Source organism: Anopheles merus, chromosome 2L, assembly GCF_017562075.2.
Source record: "Anopheles merus strain MAF chromosome 2L, AmerM5.1, whole genome shotgun sequence".
Lineage (NCBI taxonomy): Eukaryota > Metazoa > Arthropoda > Insecta > Diptera > Culicidae > Anopheles > Anopheles merus.
In genome coordinates this window covers 16,384,906-16,411,874 of record NC_054083.1, presented here as the reverse complement: position 1 = coordinate 16,411,874, position 26,969 = coordinate 16,384,906, and the positions used below count along the sequence as shown (strand labels likewise).

The 26,969-nt window shown below is 49.0% G+C and overlaps 1 protein-coding gene across 6 annotated transcripts; it reads right to left on the bottom strand.

The window, feature by feature from the left end:
* Positions 1-202: 202 nt before the first annotated feature.
* Positions 203-26,969, bottom strand: LOC121594325 (acetyl-CoA carboxylase-like). Of its 6 annotated transcripts, none has more exons than XM_041917459.1 (11): positions 26,365-26,969; positions 15,805-16,330; positions 9,524-9,641; positions 5,431-8,630; positions 5,083-5,345; positions 4,846-5,008; positions 2,659-4,778; positions 2,297-2,571; positions 1,876-2,217; positions 1,654-1,788; positions 203-1,573 (listed from the first exon to the last, which is right to left on the bottom strand). In XM_041917459.1, exons 1-11 carry the CDS (start codon positions 26,372-26,374, stop codon positions 1,442-1,444), a joined length of 7,284 nt encoding a protein of 2,427 aa, XP_041773393.1. In that variant the 5' UTR covers positions 26,375-26,969; the 3' UTR covers positions 203-1,441. The 6 variants fall into 6 exon arrangements, with proteins under 6 accessions (XP_041773393.1, XP_041773394.1, XP_041773392.1 ...); XM_041917460.1 differs by lacking the exon at positions 26,365-26,969 and adding an exon at positions 22,381-22,517; XM_041917458.1 differs by lacking the exon at positions 26,365-26,969 and adding an exon at positions 21,412-21,662.

The window sequence follows — 26,969 nt, the reverse complement described above, 5'->3', positions numbered from 1 at the left end:
TTTGGGGGTACCTAAGAGGTATTCATCAAAATGCTACTAAAAGACACCATTTAGTCCTCTACTCAGATCCAGTTCTGTAGTCCATCAATCCATAATTCCTAGATCGTGAAGTCCAGATTTTGAGGTGTTGGTACTGTACAGTACAGTACAGGAACATTGCATTTCTTTCATATTAGCAAACGTCTCAATCCCGACTCCAATATAGGTTTACGAATTTTATTCTGAAGCCATTTTGCATTGCCCTAAAGAAACCGAGTTCCGCAGGAAGTGATCGGCAGAGACCCAACTTAACTAGATACATCTTCATGTTAACCAGAGCACGACGGAATTCCGATAGTAGTACATAGTACGAATAGTGAATGAAACCAAAATTAACGTAAAGCATTACCTTAGCACTATCGGGACGAATCCAGAACAAAAGCCCATCCATTATTACTAACAGGAGCAACTAACAACTAATCTCTCGTTCCTTCTAACAACGAACGTACCCTACCGTCGCGTAACTCAGTACAGTCTAATAAGAACGAACCTACAGGCAAAGGTTTGTTTTTTCTTTTATAGTTCTCCACGGCTTCTTTTGAGACGGCCCTTCTCCTTCCTTGCCTTTAGTACATTTTTAGCTCGAATTAGGTTCAATTAGTAAACGTTTAATTATTTCAATTTTTAATTCGCGTTTTCGACCGTACCAGTTCCAACGTGAACATTTGTGTGTTTGTGTGTGTGTGTTTTGTTTCTTTGTTTCTGTGGTACTTTGTGTTAATGTGTTCGTGGCGTGTCCTCCTTCTTCGGCTTTAGTGCTTTAAATAAAGTTTCAAATCCTCTATGCACGCGTGTTTCGTGCAACAAAGGGATGAATCTTCGCATCTCTTACACATTACCCATTTACATCCTACGTCACCGGTAGGTGCTAATGTGCGCGTGTTTAATGGTGAGTTTTTTTAGGTGTCGAAAACAGCAAAATTGTTTGTTTGTTCAATGCTTTTTCTTTGCTACCGCTAAAGCGTGTGTAAAGATGTTGCCACCAAAATGACGACAATGACGAAGAAAAAAGCGCACCCTCGCTCTACATGCGTTAGAAAGAACCTGTTGCGTACATTCTAGTGTGCGAAATTGAATTGCGTTTTTTAATTGCGTATTAACAACGATTCGGCGATGGTAGACGCGGCAGCAACTTGGAGGAGAGCTGTTTCAACTATCCCTTCTGTCCTTCCCGTTCGCCTTTAAACACGTGTAAATATTGTTCAATTCTAATCTAACAATTTATCTCTGAGTTCGCTAAATGTGTGTGTGTGTGTGCTCATACGCCTCAGAATCCTTCTATCCTACGATCGCTGCTCAGTAACTTGTCTTTGCTTAGCTTGTTTGCTGCTTGGCTGACAGAATATTATCAGGCTTAACGTCGTCGCTTCGAGCGCTTCCGTTATGTACAATTGTTACGTTGTCATCCAAGGCTTGTGTGCTCCTTATCGTTGAAATCTAGCTGAGCGAGCGTTTTGACCACTTCGCCACGCTGTGCGGGCGACAGAGACTGACAGAGCCCGACTATCGCATCGAGCGCTGCTTCCGGACAGTCCTAATAAAAAAGGATTAATAAAAGGAAGATATTTAATCGGTCGTCTACAAGGACGGGCACATCGGAAGAGATCTACTTACGCTTAATGATTCCTGAATTTGTGAGATTATTGCGTCCTTTTTCACTGCGTAGATATTGCGCAGCACGGTCGAGTCGGTACGCTTCTGATTTTCCAACCATTCCACAGCCGACTCGTTTGCCTCCCAACGGTATGCCTGATAAGAGAAAGGACACCATATTTTGTACATTAAATTCCGTATTTTTCTTAGCGGTGGACTGCATTTCGGGCACCAAAAACTTACCTCCGTAGCTCCCATGTCCTCCACGAACCATCTGCGCAGCATCGATTTCGCCTGTCCCACCGACAGACCTTCCTGCGCCTCCAGGATCTGCTTGATGAAGTGTTCCTCCAGCAGCAGTCGCCGCATGCGCCAGTAGATCCAGGTGCGCGAGTTGCGCCACGGCACGATTTCACTGATGCAGCCCTTCTCCAGCATTCGCTCGGGCGTATCGTGCAGGTCGGCAAAGTGTACCGCCACCGGATGGTAGTTCTGGAGCAGCGCGTTCGTCCGGGCTTTGATTTTGTTCTCCAGCTCGGCCACCAGCTCCTTGTTTTCACCCGCGGCAGCCAACTGGTTCTTGAGCTGTTTTGGGCAATAGCGGAAGGATTAGCATTGAAGCAAGATTGAGCATCGAAAACAAACCAAAACGGTTTCGACTTACCTCCAGCACGGTCGGATCGAGACGGTGAATGGTTTTTACAATGTCCTTCTCCTTGTACTTCACCTCGACGATACCTTCCGGCTCGAGCACACCGGCGCGCGATTCCGGATCGGCGTACGTTTCCATGTAGCGTGGATTGATGGTTGGATCCAGCACGGCCCACGCACCGCCCCGCAGTTCGGCATTCGGGGGCAGATAGACGATCACGGGCTGCTTGTACTCCCGCAAGCCGTCCACAATGTAAGCACCAAACTTGACGATCTGTTCGTACATATCTGTGGGGGGGGAGAAGAACGATGGCAAATTTCATAAACCGGGTGCATCTTTTAACGTTTTTTTTTTTTAATTTAATCGTTACGTACCCTTCTGTCCGCCGGAGAAACCGCGCCAGTTGGCAAGGATAATTAGCGGCAGCTCTTCGCGCCCAAAGTCCTTGATCGCCTGCGCCGTCTTGAACGACGAGTCCGGGAACCAAACCTGGCCGGCCTGCTGGAACGTTTTCGCCTCCGAGTCCAGGTTGGCCGGATCGGCCGGTATGGTCACCTCGACGGTGCGCGTCTCAACCGCAATCACCCCGACCGGGATGCCGCCCAGCTTGGCCCGACCCGTCACGACCGTCTGGGCCCACGGTTCCATAATTTCCGCGAACGTACCGCGATCGAAGAAGCCCGTCTCCCAGTCGGACGGATTGGCAGGGTTGTACCGACCCGCCAGCATCCAGCGCGGATCGTACGGTGCCTTGGTGGGCGTGAAGTCGATCATACGCTCGATCGGATCGCTCGGCGATACGATCGGCAGGATGCCGCCGCGCGCATTCGGAATGTACGACAGCCAGTGCAGGATCGTGTACACCCCGTCCAGGTCGAGCGTTTCCGTCTTGTGCGTGACGCCGTTGTTGTACATGATCTGGATGCCGCCGAGCTGATTGTTGGACGCGTACACCTTCCGGCCGAGCAGCTTGTTCAGCGCAGCGAAGCCGGTCAGGATGATGTGCGAGTTGTCGATCTGGATGACGCGCTGGCCGAGCCGCACCAGGTACGAGCCGATGCCGATCGTGCGGCACGTCACCATCGAGATCGTGACCACGTCCTCGTACGCGCGGGACGTTTCGCCCGCAATCATGCCGGCGTACCGGAGGTTTTCCACCCCGAGCCCGTCCGTTTTGCCGATGATGTCCGTTATCTTGTAGCGCGGCTCGCCCTCGTCCTCGATCAGTATCGCGCGCACCGAGTTACTGTTCGCGATCTTGCTGTAGTCGTCCGTGGTGAGGTACAGATACTTGAAGCCCTTCTCCGGCTCCTCCGGATCTTCCCAGGCGACCTTGAACAGCGACTTTACCTCCTCGGCCAGCCCGATGCGGGCCCCACTGTTGACCGAGATGTAGATGCGGGGACACTTGCGCTGCCGCGACAGCTCGGACGCCTTGTAGAACAGCAGATCCTCCTGTGGCCCGAACGACCCGATCAGATAGGTGAGATCGTTCGCGATGACGATGATCTCGCGCCCGTTGGCAAACTCCGGCGTCGCGAGCACGATGCGCCACGCCACCATGCCGACGTTGTTCTCGCCCGGCAGCCGCTGGATCTCCTCCAGGCTGTCGCCGTTCAGCACCAGCTCGTTGCACTCGAGCAGAATCTTCTCCGGGATGCGGATGTCCTCGGTGGGGCGCGCCTTGGAGAACTCCTTCCACAGCCGCTCCGTCATCTGGCGGAACATGTCCGGTATGTCGTACACGTACGTCGTGCCGTTCGACTGCGCCTGGAAGCGCTTCTGCTGCAGGAAATCTTTGGTCATGTACGGGGACGAGATGGGCAAGCCGTGCAGCGGGCCCTGCCGGCTACCGTACGCCTGGAACTTGATCACGTGCGTTTCCGGATCCGTCACCTCGGTGTACATGGCAATGTCGAGGAAGTAGCCGGAATCGTTCGCAATGCAGAGCCGCACCGAGGTGGTCGGGGACTGGGGCGTCTGCCGGATGACCATCTTCAGCTCGGCCTGCAGCACGCGCAGCTTCCAGAGCCGCGGCCCATACCGCATCACCATCTTCGTGACCGATTCCTCGATCTTGGCCGGATCCATGATGACGGTCGGGACAAAGTTGAGGAAGATGTGGTTGCAGTCGGTGCGCTTCGCCTGCGGATGGGAGAACGCCACCTCCAGCTCGTCCATCGCCTCGAGCAGCACCCGTTCGCCCTCGTTCTGCAGGTACTCGAACGACGCCTCCTTGGTGATGAGGTCCGAGTGGCGTATGATCGACCGGATGAAGAAGCGGAAATCCGTCACCTCCTGGCCCTTCGGCACCTTCGCCCGCCCGAGGTAGAGGTGCATCTTTTGGTTGGCCGTTGGCAGCGCCTCCAGGTCGTACGTTTTCATGCGGTTCAGCTCCAGCTGGAAGGCGCAGGCCGGCTCGAGATGCCGGTAGATGCGATCCTCCTCGAACTGGTCGCGCGCACGGTACGTGAAGAACTTCGGGAACTGTCGCCTGTGGAGAGCAAATGTAAATGTTTAATCCTGTGTCGTTGTTGCTCATTGGCCAATTGTGGACTTACTTTTTCAAAGCAGCGAAGGTGATACGTCTCACCCGGCGGCTCAGCAGCTCCTCGCGGTGCAGATTGCAGAACGAACCAAACACTTGCTCCATCTGATGGTCCTCCATATCGCCCATGTCGCGCACGGCAATGCTCAAAATATGGATCGCATCCGACGGCCTCGCTAAAGAGGGTAAACCGCATAAACATTAGCTTTTTCACAAGATTTTCCCCATTTTTTTAAACAAAATGACTTACGTGCGGCTGCTTCACTCTCAACGACACGATTCACCTGATCGGAAATTGAAACGTTGATGGACGTGCTCATCCGGCGGTCCGAATCGCCCCCATCGACGGCCTCCAGCACCTTCGGATTGACAAACACCGGCGACGCGTAGTCCTCCAGCAGGTCCAGTATTTCGTCCGAATATTGATTGAAGTGCTCGAACGAATCGAACGCGGCCATGCAGCCGGTGCGCATGAACGAGTCCGGAATGGCGTCCGGATCGTTACCTTCCGAGCTGTGCAACAAAGCAGAATCGGAATTTAGTGGAATGTTACTTTGCTTCTTCAATAAAAACCCTAAACAGCGCCCCCGTAACTTACTTGTATCGATTCGGATGAGCCGTCGGTAGCAGAAACTGGAAGTGCACCAGCGGCACCTCCCCGGACAGCTCGAGATGCTGCAGGCAGGTCAGCTCGTACGACGTGTACGCGCGGCGCACGTACACCTCCAGCGCCGCATTGCACACGGCCCGGTTCGAGTGGTAGAAGAAATCGTGCAGTATGTCAAAGATCGACGTCTCCGACTGGATCAAGCGCTGCAGGTTCTCCGGATGGAAGTCGTGCCCGTACATGTCGACCGCGGACAGGAAGATCGACTCCATCTGATTGTGGCGCAGCTCGTACGCGGGCTGGTGGGCCGCGATCAGCACCTGGCGGGCGCGCAGCGCCACCCGCGAGTGCTCCGCCCGGTTGAGCGACGTCAGCTCGCTCAGTGTTGCGGCCAGCTCGTCCGTCAGCCCCGGCTCGTTCGCCCACAGATGGTCGACCAGCAGTGTCACGAGCAGGTTCTTCTTCGCCACCTGGCTGTGGGAAAAGATCGTGCCCACCACCACGTCCATGTCGTCCTTGTGCTTTTCCCGTATCGCCGCCACACACTTGTCGTAGTGGCCGTGCTGGAACTGCGACTCCACCGCGTAGTACTGCTTGAGCAGCTCGTGCACTGCCGCCTTCATGCGTCCCCGAATGCCGTTGCGGTAGCGCTGCACCAGCTGCACGATCCCCTGCGTGGTGAGGAAGAACACGTCCCGGTCGGCTCGCTTCTGCAGCGTGGCCGCATGGCTATCGATCACGCTCGCGATCATCTGCGACGGGAACTGGGCCAACACGCTCGTAATGTTGCGCTCGTACAGCTGCATCAGCTTGCGGATCTTCTTCTCCACCGACACGGGTATGCGGCCCGAGATCGAGGCAATAACCTCCTGCAGCTCGAGCAGCGGCAGCGACGGGTCGCGCAAGCTGAGCATAAACTTTTCGATAATCTCGCGCAGCCGGGGCGCATTGTACGGGTCCGGCAGACAGTAGCCGGCGAGCGTGTTCTCCAGGATCGTTTTGTAGCACGAGTGGATGCGGTTCAGCTTTTCCGGTATCTGCACGTGCTCGCTGACCGGCCACGGGTTCTTGTACGGCTGCGCCTTCGTCACGAGCGACGGATCGTCCAGCTCGAGGTGTCCGATGAGGGTGCCCGCATCCAGTACGGCCCCCGGGCGGCGCACAAACGTTACCGTGCCCGCCTCGTTCGCCTTCAGCGTCATCACCATCTTCATAACTTCGATTTCCGCGTACGCCTGGCCCTTGGAGACGTGCGCGCCGTCCTCCACCAGCAGGCTGATCACCTTGCCGGCCGACGGCGACCGCAACAGCGACGGATCGTTCTCCTTCTCGAACACGCACGTCTGGTTGCCGATCACGATGCGGTACCGATCGACCTCCTCCTTCATGTAGGTCGTGTAGCTGGAGCCTTCGAGCGACAGCAGCATGCCCCCGTCGGACAGCCGGTGCACCTCCACCTCCTTGAACGACCCGTTCATCACGAGGAAGTACGTGTTGGGCCCGCTCTTGGCGGCCTGCACCTTGTACCGCACGCCCTCCGCAATCAGCTCCACGTCGACCACGTTCGTCAGCGTGTTGGCCGCCTGTATCTGGCCCTTCTCCATCGAGCCCTTGAAGCTGGCGAACGCATCCGTCACCTTGCGGTCGGCAATGTGCAGCGCACCGCACACCACACCGAGTATGATGTCCGGCTTGTCCGACTGCACCCGCTCGGCGATGAGCGCATCCAGCCAGGCCGTGTCGATCGTGTTGTCCAGGAAGCTGTTCGTCTCCAGCAGCGTGATCAGATACTCTACCGTCGTCCGGAAGTCACCGCGGATCGACAGCTCCTTCAGCGCGATCACGAGATTTTCGCGCGCCTGCTGCCGGTTCTCGCCCCACGAGAAGCAATGCCCGAACTGCGAGTCGGCAAACTCGTGCAGCCCGCCGGACGCCGCCACACTGAAGTACCCCCACACGTTCTTGCTCGAGCGGAAGTTCAGCTCCTGCACCGTGCCCGAGCTCGGCTTGAACCCTTCGTCCGGATTTTCCGACGTGATGCGGGCCGCGATGACGTGCCCCCACGGCCGTGGCTTCTGGCTCGGACAGTCGAAGTCGATCACGGTGCTACCCCACGGGCTCTCGCCGTACAGCAGCCGGATGTCCTTGATGCGGTACAGCGGCACGCCCATGCCGATCTGCAGCTGGCAGGCGGGCAGATTCACGTCCGCCACCATCTCCGTGCACGGATGCTCCACCTGCAGCCGGGGGTTCAGCTCGAGGAAGAAGTACTTGCCCTCCGAGTCGTACAGGTACTCGACCGTGCCCGCGCTCACGTACCCGACCATCTTCGCCAGCCGCACCGCCGCCCGCTCCATCTCCTCGAACACGGCCGGGTCGGCAATGACGGCCGGCGCCTCCTCGATGATCTTCTGGTGCCGGCGCTGGATCGAGCAGTCGCGCCCGAACAGGCTGATCGCATTGCCGTACTGGTCGGCCAGCAGCTGCACCTCGAGATGGCGGGCGCCGCGCGCCAGCTTCATCACGAAGATCGGCGACCCGGGCACCTCCGCCTGCACCTGCCGGAATAGGGCGGGGAACTCGTCCGGCGAGTCAACGCGCCGGATGCCCTTGCCCCCGCCGCCCTCGGACGCCTTGATCATGACCGGGAAGCCGATCTTACCCGCCGCCACCAGTCCCTGGTCGGACGTGGTCACGCAGCCGCGCGCAAACAGCTCGCTCGAAATCTTGATCTTCTTCCCGCTGTACTGAGCCTTCAGCTCCGAGCCCGACCACGGTAGCGTGGGAATTTCGGCCGTCTGCGCCACGATCGAGGACGCTACCTTGTCGCCGAGCGCCCACATGGCCCGTTCCGGCGGCCCCAGAAACACCAGATTCTTCTTGTGCAGCAGCTCCGGCAGCTTCGGGTTTTCGGACGCGTGGCCCCAGCCGGCCCACACCGCCTGCACCTGCGTGCGCAGCGCAATGTCCACGATCAGCTCCACGTTCGCGTAGTTGTTGTTGTTCGAGCCGCCCGGCACGGGCACGTAATGGTCCGCCATCTTGATGTACTCGGCGTTCGCCTTCAGATCTTCGGGCGTCACCATCACCACGAACCGGACCGCGCGCTCATTCTTGAACATCTCGTACGACCAGCGGCGGATCGAGCGCATGCACTTGACCGCCGCGATACCATTGTTTGCGATCAGCACCTGCGGGATTGAGAAAGGAAAAGTGACTAGTTGAGATGAGGGGCAAGCAAAACAACAACAACAAAATCGATCCGGCTCTACCCATCGATCAGCAATGGGAGCGATTTTTTTAAACGCGCAAAATGTATTATTGTGTAATTAGTCGGTTACGCGGCGCACATGGCGATCGCGACGCGGTGTGCAAAAAGTCGGAGTGACGAGGCGGTTTTTCTTACCTCCCCTCGCCAGAGGGAGTAATGCAGCAATAAATTGCCACGCGGCCCGTGGCGAGAATTGTGTGTGGAATGTCAATGCGATGTGCAATGTGTGGTTGTACCGATTGGATCATACTTGTTAAAATGCGCCCGTAAGGTTATCAACGTTTTAGCACACATTGTACTAAAAACCACAAAGCAGAGGAATGCCTTCCCAAACGCTGGTTGAAGGTGATCGTCGACACGCCTGATGGAATGCTGCGATCGAGCTTCCGACATGACCTTTAAACGGCGATACATTTTCCCTTGCTCATGGTGTGCTCATTGAATCGAGGAAAAGTCTTTGCAAAGACAGACGCATTTATATGAACCACATCCGCCGCAGCAGCAATGATACAAATTATACCATTAGTGGAGTTATTTTTGTTGAAAAGGTAGCAACCATTTTTTTCCATGCCGTGCATTAATAACCGTAATTGCTCACAGCTACTACAATAAGGATGATAACTTGTACCAGTGCTTCTAACAGCCGCAATTACCACGCTCGACATTGAGCGATAATCCTCCGCGAGGTGGTCGCAAAAATAAAGGGCCTTCCGTCACGCACACGTCATAAAATCTTCCGACAAACGTTTAGAATTGGCAAAGACACGCTACTCCCACCCTTCCCGGGGTTCGTGTTTCTATCGACGATCGTACCTTGTTGATCACACGCGTACCGTTAAATTTCTTAACGAACTCCTCCGTCGTCGATAGCACAAAGTCACGTTCCTGGCCACGCTGCAGTCCCAGTCCCGTGCCATGGGACATACTTGGCCTAAAAAGAAAAAAAAGCGAAAACAGAAAGGGGTTAGAAAACGATGTACAAACATATTTGCAAGTAGTACACAGCAAAACATTAGAAAAAGAAGGCTAGTCCCATCCATCAAAGAGACCGCCCTTTTGGGGGAGTGAATAAGAACGGAACTTGGGCCAAACAACAACCACAACACTAACCACATCATCCATCCCGTTTCGGTTTGCGTTTCCGCACTGTGCCGGGGAACTACATCCGCATCCGGGCTAGCGAGACCGGGGTAAGGGAATGGAGGCTGCGCTTCATTGAGTCGACCACGGCACAGCAACGTATCCAGCACGGTAAGAACTTTGCTGCCCGCTTTTGCGTGTTTCTCTTTCATTTAAAACTTTGTTCTTCAATTGGTAACCGAAATGGCGCAAAACAAAAAAAAACTTGTTTTGATTTGGAAAACTTTTTAGTACGTTTTACACTTTAAGACATTGCACAGAGATACTGCAAACGACTCGGTAGCAGCCCCGCAAGCTTATCACACAAGCAGCGAAACAATGGCCAGTTTCGAAAACAACAACACCGAAACGACTCAGCCGAGGACCTTCCAAGCACTGTGGGATGGTTGCAAAATCGGTCGCAGACCAGCCCCAGTACCCCACCCGAAGACCTCTAGCATACACACAGACACACAAACACATTTTCGTTGGTTCACTTTCGACTGGGTAGCGTTTCAAGGCAGTACCATTATTACGGTACCGGAGGTTCGGGGTTTGCCACCAGGCGCAGAGCAGGGGGAAGGCCCATCAATATGAGCATCTTTGCAAAGGGGCAGTGGGCACAGGTGGGCAGGCAGGCAACACTGTACCTCGTAACTCCGAGGCTGTTACGATAACCGTCACTGTTGCACAAAATCTTCAAAATAGATGAACCGTCGCACGAATATGTGTACCGTGTCGTACGCGTACGGAGGGGGAAGACGAACAAGAAAGGGATGACCGTCGTCGGCGGTGCTTTTGGTTGGCTGCTGTCATTTGAAGGTCTGGTACGGTCGCACGGGCGATTCGTTGGACCGTAATATCGAAACCGACTGTCTCTATCGATACCTTTCGGAGGTCGTTTGAGCTGATTCCAAAGCAACAATCGATACATCGGGGGAGAGAAGGAGGATTTATAGCTCACGCAATATCTGCTAGCGACGAATATTGTACACGTGTTCAAGATTATGAACACACACACACACACACGAGGCCAAAATATAGTGTAAAGTGTACAAATGAGCAGAAAAATCTCGATCATGTTTAGAGCGATCGATTACACTACACACGAAGAAGGCGTAAACTGGATGGAGATGAGCGAGAGGAAGATTTGCATATATATTGGACAGTATTCTCTATGATCCGGGAGCAGCCCGATGGTCTATTCAAAAGACGCGCCAGTTCGTACAAGGCGTTAAATGGTTCAATACCTATCCTAACCCGTTTCTTTAGCAGTAAAGGCTGACTAATTAATTATCGTCGTATCCATGGGTAGTGTAATTAAACAAGATTTATAGTAGGCCAGGAAAACGAAGGCCAACACATATATCATATCATCAAGAAAAGAAGAATCACTTTCGCAGACCAGACAAAAACAGCCTCAGGTTTATAGATTTCACAATTAAATGCAATCCTTCTCAAAAATCTACTTCCAAAAGGGAGGATTATTGTTGATGCTTCTAAAATCTGTTTGCTTAATGAATCGCCAAACATATTTTTTTTAAACATTTTTCAGCATAACTCAACCATAATTTCCACCGAAAAAAAAAACAAAACAAAACACAAATACTAACTTTAAACCACCGGACACGGACAGATGCAGCGTGTTGGCCAGCGGCACCTTGAGCCCATCGCCACCGGCTCCACCATCGTGCAGCAGGGCGGCGGTCGGGCCGCCACTGCTGCTGTTGCTGCCACCAACTCCACCACCATTGTCCTCGCTGAAGCTGCTGCTGGCGCTGGTGCTGCCGCTCGGGACCGCCGTCTCCAGATTGATCACCGGCGGCGGCGGTTGCTGTGACGACGCTGCCATTATTTGCTCATTATCTGCGGTCGTGTTCCAGGTGCTTTCCTCACCGGTTTCTGCCAGCACGAATCGTTTGCTTGCTCTTCTCTTCAACATTATTTCCCGCGCGAGGGCGAGCAGCAGTACGGTCGAGCCCAACACTAGCACCACGGTGGTCGGTTTCGTGTTTTCGTAGCACCAGGACCACCACTCGCTGGCCACCGGACAACAGCAGCACGCAAGCCGGCTCACGGGCTGCCCAATATTTGCTTTTTTAGTTCTTTTCTGCAAAACGATACGACAACACACAGAGCAGAAAGCTGCTTTGCTCGCAGCAAGCGTCGACGATGCACTAAACCCCACTTTCGGCGGTAACTTGTTGCCAAGACACACGGACACACGGTTTCCACGCACGGGGCGAATGTATTGATTTTGCTGATAAACTTCTTCCGCTGATTTCCGAGATTGCTGAAGCGGCGGGTCAGACAGAGAGAACGAGAGAGAGAGAGAGAGGGCCCGTGTATTTCGCACCGGTGGCGTGATAATTCAATCACGGCAAAATCAATATCTTTTGCACTTTCACTACTATTTCGCTATCACCAAGGCGGCGAAGGAAGGAAGACACCGCACACAGACACACACACTAACACACACCGACACACAGACGATGTCCTTTAGGGGAAAATTGAACGATAAAATAAAACTATATGTTCCAGCAATGGGAGCCAGCGGTGTGTCTTCCCACTGGGTCACACAGAGATACACACAGCTCGGCACGGCACGGCACTACATAAATCGATTGCAACCTGTCAAAGCCAGCTGACGCGACTTTTACCCAGTGCACCCTAGTAGAACTGTGGTAAGGGGCCACCCTGGGAGAAGAGGTGCATTCGCTGCTAATGGAAGGAGAGGCACACATACACACAATGATTACACAAGGAATCTGACCTACTGTCGATCGCGACCCGTCAACGGAGCGACGCGATTTTAACCGTCACTTTTAAATGCTGAGCAAAAAGCCCCTTTTCAGGCTGTTGTCGGTCGGTCGAACCTTTCTACAATTTGTTCATCAAACTGGCGAGAAATGCACCAACGTTTTGTCAGTGACACGTAGTACCCAAGGCTTCAGTAAAGCCAATCAGACCGCCCGTATCCAGAAAGCGCCCCGAAGGGAAAGCGGACATGCGTTCAACAAGTGCGCGGCGGCGCTCCGGGCGGTTGTATCGCGTGATGTGAAAGCTTCTTTCAATTGTAAAGGGGGAACTTTTACATTTCGTTTTTGGGGATTTTTTTAAAGCTGGCAAACGAAAGGTTCTGCCATCTGGTGACGTTGGAGCACGGTGGGTCGATCGAACGCGCAAAGCGGATGTTCGCATGATGCAAACACAAGGCAAACCGGTCTCCATCGGGCCACATTCCGTGGCAGGTTGTTGTTACAGTCCTTGTGCCCGTCTTACATAATGTTCAAGGCAAGGTAAGGCTATCAAGTCGACGGATTAATTCATGGAGAGCTTTGAGCTTTTTTTTTATTTTCGGCTCTATCTTGAGTGCACTTTAAAGTAGATCAGAGAGCGATCACCCGATCAGACCGGATGAATGACGCGGTTGTTTTAGTTTCTAATTTAATCTTTCAGTGGGTTTTGTGAGTTTTCTATGCTTTTGTTGTTTCGCTCTACTTATACAGACACAGACATATTACCATTTTTTTACGGAAGCGCTCCAAGATGTATGCCAAATACTTCCCAAGGTCTCACACGCCACCGTTGGGGCAAGGTGAAGATGAGCTCTAAGACGTAGCGCATAACATTGCAAAGACTGAAAAGCTCTCACAAACACACACACACATGCGTGTTTAACACACAACACAACCGGTTTTAGGCTGGTTGAGTTTTTGGTGAAGATTGTAAGCATCAACCTAAAAAACGTCCAAAATCAGGTCCCAAGTTTCACCTGACGCGTGTGTTAATATACTGGAGACGTTGCTTCGGCTTCCTAGGGACGCTTCTATTGAAAAAAAAAAAACAACGGAACGGGCTAGTAACCACAACAACAAAAAAGCAACCAAAGCACTTAAACGACCCGAAACTTTCTCTCAACAGTACGCGCCCCGTACGCGTCGTGGCCAAACCGGCATGGAATACCGTTGCAACCTTAGGTTCCGTTACTACTGGGCACACAGACACACAGGCACACACTCCACGCATTTCAGCTTCAAAAACAAATTAGGCCACATTCCGTACTGGTGGCCCGTCTTCCGCCCGCTCCGGAAGGGATTGGAAAGCAATTAAAAGGTTTAATTGTCTTCCTGGAGAAATTGCATCCAGTGGGAACTCCTGCATATTGCAGGTTCGCTATATGTCAGGCAGCAATCGATTTAGGTATGGCGTGCACAACACGAACGACGATAATGACCACATAAACACACACACACACAGTATAATTAGAACCGGGTGGGACACTTCAGCTGTAATGACGGTGCCACGGAAAAACGCACTGGAAAACTCAAAGGCTTAGGCTTTATTGCATCACATGCCACGCCACACCGCGGCCACTGTAACAGACGATGATCCAAAGGGCCACACTGTACTGTGGTTTGTGTGTAATGCGCGCGCGCGCCTCTATTTTCGCCACCAGCAGCCTGCCTTTGGGCCGCAGTACAGTTCCGGCACACTACCGAGATTGGCCACGTTTCACTCACAACTGATCGTTGAAGTCACCGAACCGAAAGTTCGGAGCCCCAGCGGCAGCTCAACACGGCGATAGAGAGCGAGAGAGAGAAAGAGTGAGTCACTCCGCGAAACCGGAAAACAATCAAAAGCGCGAATCTCAACCTGCGCAATCGAAAAGCTTCGCCATGTGGTGTGGTGGGGCTATGTATCGGCATGTCGAGTGTAACTTGAGATGGAATGAAAACAACAGACGATATAAAAAAAACCCACACACACACACACACGCACACAGAGTGGTTCGTGGTTCCCTAAAGCTTCATTGAGAGAGGCTCCAAAACGGTGCGTGAAGGTATCGAAAGGTGGTCCAACTCGTTGTAAAAAAGAGAGCTTAATTGGCTGAGCGGCAGTAGATGGTTGCAGCAGCAGCAGTAACAGGTGCATATGTGTAGGCTCTCCACTCTCTAGGTATGCACGCGTGTACTTGCCGAGCCTCGCACAAGGTGGTGGTGGCTCACACTGTGGCACGCTCCCTTAGTCGGGCGCAGAGTTAAATGCACTTCAACAGCAGCGCAACCTTCACGTGTGTGAAATAAATGTTGATATTGCGAGGCAAACTGCACGCGTGAATCTAATCGAATTGTGCTCGTTTATCGAAATCATACACATCAAGCATGGTGAAGGTTTCGCTTGGAAGTAATAAGAAGCTTATCGACATTGATCAGTCCATTTGAATTTCCTACAAGTATCTTTCATTATTCTTTGATCTATTTGTTCATTACCAAAGGCGAAAGATCTTCGCAACAAGTATCTACGTCATTACATTCACAAAAACCTATTCTATCATTTCAAGGATAGAAAAAATAAGCTTACATTCTGCCCAAAAAACACACACTACAAACAAAGAACGCGTGAACGATAAGAAGGCAGAAAAAAACCCGACGACACTTTAGCAGACAAATTGCTCGGCCCAACGAAAACACTACAAACTTGCGTCATTAAGCGGCATGAGTCTAAAGTCTCGCCATGAGTTCCGAACGTACTTCAGTGTCCAAACCCATCCAGCGTCATCATCATCACCGCAGACAGTCAAATAGAGCTGGTCGCGTCAGCGCGCGTAAATAGACTTGGGCAGGCGGTAAGACAGGTAAGAGCAAAAACATCGAACCTTATTTGCACGGTTCGAGTACACACAGCACCGGGAAGTTCGTACCTTTTGATGGATTTTTTGGTTCCATTCGTGTTTGAATCCGCCTCACACCAATTACCTAAACATTGCGGACATTGAATTAGCATTGGCAGAAGTCAAGCAGAACGAATGCCGGATTCGTCCGCTGACCGCGACCAGATTGCGGACGGGTTGGTTTCGATACATACGCGCAAGTGACCTTTGTTTGGTGGACACATCTACTAACCAGAACATCGCACCAAAAAAGACATATCATTCTTAGCTGCGCCACAAACAAATCGACAATGATCCTTACCTTAAGCGGCGCCTTTTTTCCGTTAGGTTCATCTCGTAGGACGAAACACTCCGCAGACCGCTGCCGTTCTCCATCGTTTGCGGGAACGCATCGTTCGCCTCCAGCTCGTCGTCCAGCTGGCTGTCCTCTTCGCCGACGATGAAGCTGGCCCGCTCCTGCCCCGGAGCGGCGCTGCTGTTTTCCTCGCCCGTCGTTGCCGGGACCGAGTCGGTTGTGGTTTCCATCTTGATATGGTTATCGTTCGTGTCGACGGATTCGGTCTCAGCGCACCGTTCCTGCCGACCGTTTACCAAGCACGGACGGTCCTGGGGACGATTCAGTCGCTTCTGCTTTTGCTGCCGGCGTGGTTGCGGACGGTCGTAGAGGAAGTTGGCATTCGACACGGACACCTGCTGCTTGATCTGCTGTGCGACCAGCTCCACTGCTGCCGCGTCAACGATCGGCTGAGCCTGCGCGGAACCGTTGCCGTTCGTCAAAACTCCGATGGGTGGTTCTGTGTCACAACCGTCCGCAGTACTCGCGTCACCTGAAGCAACCGAAAGAAGACGAAACAAACACAGATTAAGAATATGAATTCAAATATTAAACAGTAATCTCGAAAGGAAGAAAATCATAATTAAATAATTATAACAAACGTACAACGGAAACACAAGAAACAATGTCTCAAAGCAAGAGCGATAACAAAATGGTTTGGTTTAAGGGGAGGGAAAAAAACCTACGTACTGGCTACCGTCCCTGCTTTTCCACGTGGTTCAGTAGCGGCCAGCAGTACGGTTACATTTCGCACCGCACCATGGCGAACAACGGTGGACGATCCGGTACCGTCGGTCCACCAGTCGTACAGGAAAAGGTACGCAAACAGTATGACCCCGGCCACCACAAGGTAGATCATTTGGGCGACACCAGTGTACGGCTCAAACCGTGACCGTGCGTACCCTTCGCACTTGCAGAGAGGTCAAATTGGACAATTCAAGCAATGCAAATCGTACGGAACACGGCCGTTTGTCAAGCGCCCACTGAAACGATACACTTCCAACGCCGTCAACTCACGCCTCACGACTTCACGATGACGATTCGGAAATCTGTGAATTGAAGGGAATGACGTCAAAGGTAAATCGCTGTGTGCTTGCGGTAGGTAGGTATCGTTTTTGCTTGGGAAGATTTGTTTGATTACAATTTGATGTAACTGACGTACAGTTTTGTTTTTGTACAGTCGGCAATGTGTGAGAAAAGTCGCATTGAAATCAGTAAATACCCGTGGTTAAATTTTACGTCATTTTTTCTAAGTAATCAGGAAAAACTTAAGCGTATTGTAGTTTCCTATTTCTAGAGAAAGGCTTAATAAATTTTAATTAAATTTTAGTAAGCGCAAATTAATTCCGATTCCATATAATGAAAAATTCTTCGATAAGAGTTAAAGAATCATAAATTTGAAAATTCCCTGAAATCCTCCTTATTATGAAAAAGGACTCCAAGAAAAAAAAAACAAGAATTAACAAACAATACATAATTCCCGTAGGATCATGTATTTCTGAAAAGGAATTTGTGAAAATATAATTTGTGGAAGGGATTATTGAAGGAATATATAAATATTAAGTAGCTATATGTGGGTATATGTATATGTAGAATTATTCTTCTTCTTCTTCTTTTGCATCAATAACCGTTACCGGTCAAGGCCTGCCTGTACCACTACTTGTGGGCTTGGTTTTCAGTGACTTATTGACCCCCCCCCCCCCTTCCCATAGCAGGATAGTCAGTCCTACGTATGGCGGCACGGTCCATTTGGGGCTTGAACCCATGGCAGGCATGTTGTCAAGTCGTACGAGTTGACGACTGTAGTATGAGACCGGCTATATGTAGAATTATATTCCCCCTTATAACTTCAGTTTCTGGACGGTTTAGTATAGTAAGAGTTCATGAGTTTTGTCTATCCTGTTGTACAATTTCTATACATGTAGCAACTGCATTTATTTGGAATGCAGCATTTTTTTCAACTTGTTAATTGTTTTATCATGGACCTTGATACTTAACCCTATGTTGATGTTCTGTTGCTATCAATCTAAAAACCACTTGGCAAACGCCGCTTCTTCACGCCGCTTCAGTGGTTCAAAGTTGAAAATTTGAAAGGAACGAGTTCTACAGTTTTCTACCCAAAATTTGGGCACTTCAGTGTTTATAGAAATTTGAAATGAATTATGAATTATAGAAATTTTGATTCTTCCCACGAACACCACTTGTTATTTTGGATGCCACATTCATTATCTAGAGTTGGTATAACTTTGGTAAAGCCGTTTTCCCAACATTATACAACGAATAGCCGATCGGAACCCGAAAGTCTAAGCATATTTTCTTTAAGCATTTATTTCTACAGAAAATTTTGTAACTTTAAAAGCTTATTTTGGTTTTAGTAGAGATTTTTGAACTGCAAATTTGAGTTTCAACAAACTTCTACAATTGGATGAATTGGATGAATAATCGTTTTAACGAATCTTATTCCTAATTTGAATAATTCTACATTGAAATTTCATATCACTACATTTTCAGGTAAGATTTACCCAACATCCACAAGAGTTACAGAACTGGTATTAATGGTATATTCCCAAAGATACCATTTTACGTAAAAAAAGGGTTATCCACTTGACGCTGGAAACATCTTGAATATTTATGTTATTTTGTTGCTAATGGACTTTAAATGCGTCAGTATTTTTACATTTTGGAACAACACGTTGAAAATAAAATGCTCCAAAGATGTTTAAATACTCCAAAGAACGAAATAATGCTTGACCGAATCATGAGTTATGTTGTTAAATGGTACAAGTATGAACTTTAAATCATTAAATAAACTCTAAAAATAAAAGTTTCACATATTAAGTAGTAAGTAATGGAACCCTTAGAACACAATGAAACTAAAACATTTTGCACACTTTCCACACGGTTGATTGCTCAACTTTGTTCACGGTCAACAGGATTGCCGGTCACACGATACGACGCAATGATCAGGCCACTCAGCAGCTCCCGTTCCAAAAGCAAGTGCTGATGAAGAGCACGGGGTCAACCGGGAGTGACCGTTAATCGAACAGGATGATGAGAGCAGGCAGATTATGCACATTATGTAATGTACGTTAGACCATGACCATCTACCATGGATGGTTGTTGCTATTTACAAGGAGGGGCTCGATCGTGAGGAACGTTCTAATCGATCGCTTAGCAAGAGATTTTATTGTTGCATTAAAACAATTTTCCTTTTACCAAAACTAAGAATCATACTTCTCACAACGACACACACACATACACCAGCACGATATAATGCTCAGATGATTTAACAGAAGTAAAAGGTTATTAAACCATCGTAACAATTCTACACGCAGTAGTGATTAGTTACCCTTCAAAGAACACCGATATATACAGCGGAACTTACAATTCCGTTAGATCACTTTTGTATCATCCAAAGAAACAACACATACACACACATACACTCACTTCCGCAGCAAAACGGGTACAACAAAATCTTGCCGACTCGTTAAGCTTGCCTACCTTTGCTCGAGAAAGCGGAAGACCTGCTAGACTGCCACCTTAACGCAACCAATCCGCACGCGACGCCGGCTCGAGCGAAAATGATCTAGTTAAGCGAAAGTTTGACCGACCGGCATTGCGCGGGCCGAGAGATTGTTGCCCTGTTGCCTAGCAAAGGTCGACCGTGAAAACAATCCGCACGGCCGTCCCGAAGCGTGATTTAGAGAATGTGGATTGAGTTTTCAAGGCACGGAAAGGTCGTGCCCGACACATGCATCACGGCCCTGATGACGGTGCTGGTAGCATGCGTCTTCCAACCGATGCGTACACTTCCATCGGGTCGAGAAGCATGCGCTCCCGAAGCATTAACCATACGTGTGTGTGTGTATGTGTAAAACACAGTTTTATTGTGAACAACTTCTATCAGTAGTGCACGGCTGTCCGTCCCGGGATTGGGACACGATCGACGATCGACGGGCTAATCGCGTCGGAGGTAGGCATCGGTTTTCACCTATCGCGACCTTCGCCTGTGTGTTTGCCATGCCGCGTCTGCCATCAACGGTGGAAAGTGACTTCCAGCTGGTCCTCCGCGGATCTGGACAGCGGTCATCGTCAGCAGTTCAGACATGTGCCGTCGCGAGCTGCTGCCGTCAGCAGGGCACTGATAAGGCGTGGAGTGTAGAAAAATGGACCAAAACAGTACCGAGCAGATCCTCATCTTCCTCGGTTGGCAGGGCAGCTCAAGGTCGATGCGTTAAAAAATGGTACGAGGATCTAGATTAATTTCTTGGACCTATTTTGTTTTAAATACAATATACAGAAGATACTTCAGAGAACCCACCTGAGGAATTATTCTTTATACGCTTATAGGTACGAATGGGTTCATAATATTAATCAGCATAGAGTTTGGCCTCAAAAATCTTTCGTATGGATGTTCATTATTATGAACCTTCACCAGTGAGTGAATCAATTCCCGAATCAAATTTCAAATTTCTTCAAGATTAAAGAATTCTGAATGCATCACTAGTGATTCATGAATATCCTAGTGATTTATGGATATCCAAAGTACAAAGTATGTATCTCTAGTGAGTCATGAATATCCAAAGTACAAATATTCATGAAAAAAGAATCAACGATTCGAATGTCTTTAAAGACTCACGAGTTTTAGGGAATGTTACCCAAAATTACGTGGAAAATTATGATAATTAGCATCTAATTCCATCAAAGATGTTTGTTAAAACTCTTGCAATCCAGTTGAATTCATCAGTAACATATATTTGATGTGAAGTTTGCATATTACACGATTCATTCAACAAATTCAACACTTGGAATAACTCTTTCCTTCATGGATCCTCATTGTTTGTTATTGAGTTCTGCTTTTTCCTACGCTAGAGAATTGTTGTGTTTCCAACCTTTTTTCGCTCTTTGGAGATTCATTAAACTTTATATATTCATGAACCTCAAAATATGTGATTCTTTTAGCTTCATGAATCTGAACCAGAGTTACCCATCTCTAGCACCCATTAACTAATAGTTCGCACTATTTGCTCTGTTACGCTCTCTTTTCCTGAGATATTACAAACACCTGACAGCTCGATTCCGGTACACTTGGCACAGAAACCGGATCGATTATGCAAACCATTTGTGACATGAGGATCGACATGACGATCGTTAAGACAGGTGCTCATTTTTCAAATGCACATTCCATTCAAATTGAAAGGCAAAACGTCGCAAGAAACAATTTCCTCGCGTTTTGCACTTTGGTCATGTCGGTTGCAATGTTGACATTCAAGATCCCACCCCAAGATTACAACGCCACAAGATCGAACCAGATCGATCGAACGATCATTGTAAGGTGATCGTAGGTATGGTTCAATGAAGCAAGCCTTGTTTTGCTGATTTACTGATACGGGAAGGACGATAAAGCACACACTGCTTCTTTCAACGCGAAGAATTGAAGTTGGGAAGGTAAACTTCTTCTTCATCAGAATAAAAAAACGACGCCCCAGAAGGTCTGTGGTCGCGGGCAAAACAAAAACCAAATCAGGCGGCTTTAAAGTACAGCAGCAACAACACACGGACACCTCGTTTTACCTCGTTTCATTACACTGTTCGCACGAAACATTGGGCCACTGTACGTACGGCACGCGATTTAAATGCACTGACCCCGGAGGTTTATTACGTGTGGTCGCTTTTCTTAACCTTCTTAAACCGAGATCAACCGACACTAGCAGGGGATTTTGCCCTCGCACTGGGGAGGGCGCAAGGACAAAAACAACCCAACAGCAAGCAAACGGATCGAACGTGTTGCAGAGCGCGTTCACTCACTACACAGAGAGTAATGCTTCGAAACACGACTGACCGAAATGGGGCTATGCTGGTGGGTCAGAACGTCCGAAAAAAAAATCGTTACAACCCCTCCCAAAGTGACCAATTACCATGTGGTAGTCGAGTAATACGCAAATGAGCTGCGTACGCTGCGATGCGAATTGTAACGGTCAATAGCACGTACGAAGAAACGCTTCAGGTGTTCAAGAAGCAACCGTTCCGAGCGCAAAAGCGATTTAAAACATTTGCGATGGTAAATAGTTACAACATTCCTAGCCTTTTTGGTACTGACACTGCGCAGAAGCGATCCATTCCAGGTGCTGGATAAGCTGAACGTTTTTAAACCTCTTCTAATTAAAGTAAACTAATTCATCATCCCATTACGACATCGTTTCCAAGCCGCCTTCGAACCTATCTAGGAGCATGGCACATTTGCGATTAATGCGCACGCTGGTAAGGGAAAGGGAAGCTCCTGCCCATATCAGCTGATTGCCATTTTGGTGGTCGCTTTCTTCTTCTGCCACCACCACCACTTGACAGTCGCATTTGCACGACGAGCTCGGTTCGCACCCATCGCTGGAGTCTTATCGCGAGATGGCAACACCACACACGCCAAAGCTAAGCTACTTCGCCCCACTCGCGACCGGACTTGCGGGACTCTGAGTCCGCGGCAGGGCACAATCGAGACGGGGTGGTTTAAAAATTCTCTCCCACCGTCGGTGGCGTGATTCGTACCATCATGATAACAAGCACTATTATCTCCTTCACGGGCTGTAAGCTCCAGGGCATGCACGGGAATACACACACACACAGACACACTTTGGCACGCACGGCAAGAATCAACACACTGCGACGCACATACTGGTGTTCTTTTGTCCGCGGATTGTGTGCACGTTAACTATCCAAATTTGTGATTGATACTAATGTGTGAAGAAGCTTTGCGCAAGAGGCTTCCTACAATGCAGCAATAAGCCGCCTTACCCAACCGCCTTATCAATTTCCGGGCACAATGTTTGCAATGTCTACGCTGCGAGCGCGAATTAGATGGCGCGATGCGTAACGGCTAATACGGCCACGGGGGCGGCTACGCACCGGTGGCGCGACACTTACTTAGCTGCTGGTGCGTCTGACCACTGTCGCTGACCACCGAACCGGACCTAGACCAAAACGCTCCCGTTGTGCTGCCTTTGCGCTACTTTCACGGGCCACGACTGAGCTGTGGTCGATCGCGCTTGGTACCGATGAGGCCCGCCCGGCCGACCGTAAATCGCAAAGCAAAGCAAAAACGGTTCGGTTCGGTCCTCTATCTATCTGGTCGGGTTTTTGGGCTCGGTCGACACCAATACTAACTTCGTTTTCCTGTATTTAATCGCGAATAGGGCGACATGTGCAGGTCACTTAATCGGAATCGATTTTGCTGTATTTTTTTTTAAATTATTTTGCAGTGCATCCGTTACAGTTACTTGATATGATGCAGGGTGTATCGCGTAGAAGGGAGAAAAAAATCTCAATTATCAGCTGTTATGAGTGCATTAATGATTGCGCTTGTAAACCCTGCACATACTTAAGAATTCAAAAGCTATCCTTCTGCTTTGGTGGCAAGCTGATTCGATCGATATGGCTTATCTTTTTCTTCTTCAGTGGCACAACAACTATTGTTGCTTTGGGCCTAGCCAATTCGCTTGTGCATGGGTTGCGCTATTATATGTCGCTTGATCCACCTTTACGGGAAGTCTGATCCGAACAGCAACCCAGTTGGGAATTGAATCACGTCCGTGTTAGTAAGATCTAGAGCGACTAACAGAGCATCTTAGGGTTATCCCTTTGGAGGATTGACAAGATCCGTATTCTCTGGGTAGGCGTCAAACGAATGTTTTGCTTTTTAAAGTAAAATAATAATAGGGAATTTAAATAAAGCTATGTTATTCGTTATATGTTATCGGTCATGTGTAAGTAATTAAATCTTATCATAGAAAACGGTTATCATTTCTTGTATGTGTAAGTGTCGCGCTACAATTTTATGTTTGTTCCGAACTACAACATTTTAACGCTATTTTAATGAGTTGAGTGCGTTTTAATTATTCTAATTTCTAACCGATTAACAATTATTGTAGTACATACTACATGTTGAACAAACCTCTAAATAATGCTAACTAAACGTAAGATCTATACCCCGTCTAACTGGCAATAACCTTAATGGACTAGATTTATACGATTTTTACATAAATGTAAATAAATTTATAGGTAAACCATTAAACTAAATACAGTGTTTTAATATGGTATTTGCTACAGCGTTGGAAAATTTTTCAGGAGTTCTCATAGCAGTGGTACACTTTATTGACTCTTTCTTACGGGAAAAAAACATGATGTAATGGGAATTGAACTTCATAGCACTCTTGTTAGACAACTCCAATAGAAATTTCCAAGGAGCCTGTCCAAAAAGGTTGCCATAGAGGGCAATTTCCATCATATGAAGTTGTTATCCCATAAGAAAGAGCCAAAGAAGTGTCCCACGACTATGCGAACTTCTTGGAAAACCCTGTAACATTTCGGAGATATTTTCTTACAATGGGAAACATATCCATCGCATCCGTGTCTTATTCACATTCGATGAGACACATAGCCAAATGGTGGCTTTATCCTGTGTGTATTTGGTGAGTTTGGTACTTCCATAGGTTTTCCATAACCCTAGAGAGCCGGTTTTCCATAACGAATGTTTACTACTATACGGTAAGATTAAAAATTAACTAAAAAAGGAAAAGAAAAAGAAAAAGAAAACATTATGTATCTACAAACTAAAGTGCATTAAATCTACTGAACCTTACACTTACACCGATTCTACAGCAAAAACTAAAGACTTAAACCAAAGAATAAAATATGTACTAAATAAAATAATTATGTACTTAGAATTTATATATTCAAGCTAATTACAATCTACTTATTCTATACACCCATCAATGTATTGCTATGCTACCTATTGATAACCTTCACCAAACCATTTAATTATATTGCTTTCAAGTTGAAATTATTTATCAAATCAAATAAATTATTGCTCAAATTAATCATATAGAAAAAATAAATAAATATTTCACATATAAAATAAATACTTCATCAAATTTTGACTTTGAATTGCTCCATTCAAACATTTGTGTATACACCTAACCACCACCATTTTTCGATAATTTGTTTTCTTATGCTATAAAAAAATCAATATAGCAGACTATGTTTTAAACAAACTGGATCAAAATATGAAAGAAAGAAAAAGTCACAACAGAAACCATAACGTAGAAAAAAGCGCTTTTTCCCGCGATCACCAACAAGATCATGAGCTGTCTCCGGTTCTTGTTCCTATCCACGTGCAACGGAATGAAAACAATACCCCCCGCCCTCAAACTCCATCACCTTGCACCACCACCTGAAACTAGTTGAAACTGACGCGCACATCCACTAACACTGCAACTCTGATGCACATGCACCGGTGGGTGGGTGGTGGTTGGTGGGAGGGAGATCGATTCTGATAAGGTGTTTATTTTCACTTTGTTTACTATTTACACCACCTACAAAAAAGGAACCGGTAACGGCGAACACTAGACGACAGATGAGTGACCTTGAAACGCACGCACACCAGCGCCACCGATCTCAACGCGTTGCAAATAGCTGAGCGTGTGCGGGTGTGTGCGTGAACTTGAGAAGCACGAGAAGTGGACAGAGCGACAGTAGCGAATGCGAGAAAGAGTACACACGCTGTCGCGTAGTAAATGGAGAGAGAGGTAGAGAAAGAAGCAGTAAGAGAATAACAACACAGTACGAGCGCTGCTGGTGGTGTGCGTTGCACAATTTGCGTCTGTATTGTGGCCGGCACTTTTGGGGACAGTGGGAGGGGGTGGGGGGGGACTTTCCCACAAGCCGCCGAGGACCGTTAGCAAATCGTCGAGCGGATTGGGTGAAATTGTATCTCGTTTATAACCCATTTGCACTACACTACGGCGCACTATTTGCGGTCCACTTAAGCGCGCAATCACTGACACGGGGGGAGAGGAGCAAGCTGCAAAAACGACATCAAAAGGGGCACGACAGCACGGCTACGCGTTCCTCACCCCCCCCCCCCCACATTCCACCCATCTACATTCCCTTGACGTCAGAGAGAGAGCAAGTTTGGCACATTCTGGTCGGGGCTGGCGAGCGAGAGTGCGCGCAGATGCCCATATCCATGTTTGATCTGATGACGCGCCGCCCGAGCATCGTACCATCGGCTGTGATTGGTCGAAAAGGCTGAGCCCATATTAATTGGGCCCAGAGAGCAGTGATGCCGTCACGCGGGTGCAAGCGAGCAGCAGCAGCAGGCCCCACCGCAGTGTCGTCCTGCGAACGGAAAAGAGAGATGCCATGCCCAGCGCATTCCTTTCCCCTTCTCGGGGATGCTCCTCCCGCTCCCAATCCACACTAACGGGGTTTTTGGCTGTGCCGCGGGGCGAGGTACGCTATCATATGGCGGCGGCATGCCCGAGATGACAATCTGAAGCGTTGCGCCTATATTTATTGCCCATACTACACCCTCACCAACCATTTACACACCTCAAGCCGCAATTTGTTATCACAAAAAAGCAAAGCGAAACACACACACACACACACACACACACACATACACACACACACACACACACACATAGAAACAATCGCACGCACAGTAATGGAAGGGGTTTGGAAAGGACTACGTACACTTTTCCATATTTTCTTGGGCACACGGGGGACGCGGCTATCGAGCTTCACACCGGCCGCCTGTGTGTAGGGAAGGAAAGCCTGCCTCTTCACTCTTGGGTAATCGATTTTCCTCGGCTTCCTCTTTAATGATGTCGGCAAACACACACACACACACACACCCACCCACACTCGTGCGTTGCCCTTTCTGGGGGTTTTTCACCGCCCGGAACCGCGTAAGGAACAAAACAACAACAAAAAGGAACACTTTTTCCGTTTTATAATACTGCTCTCCACAACCTTCTGCAAGCCACAAAGGGCACACACGCACACGGGTCACGGGCACGGACACGACGACAGCTCGGAATCAGAAAAGCTTCATCTTCAGCACCAGGCTCGCTCTTCTCTGCGTGGTGTGGGTCCCGTTGGAGCACGCCGAAGGAAAAAGCTGGCACCGCAGAGCACGTCGTGTAGACACGGAATTTTATTTGTTTTCCCGAAACCGTGTCTGACGTTTGTTGGAAGTGTCAAAATCTTCGCACCGTTCGTTTGGTTCGGATCAAACGCGGCAGAGACGCGCATACTTCGCTGTCGGGAAGGGATTGGGATTGATTGTGGGCAAATGG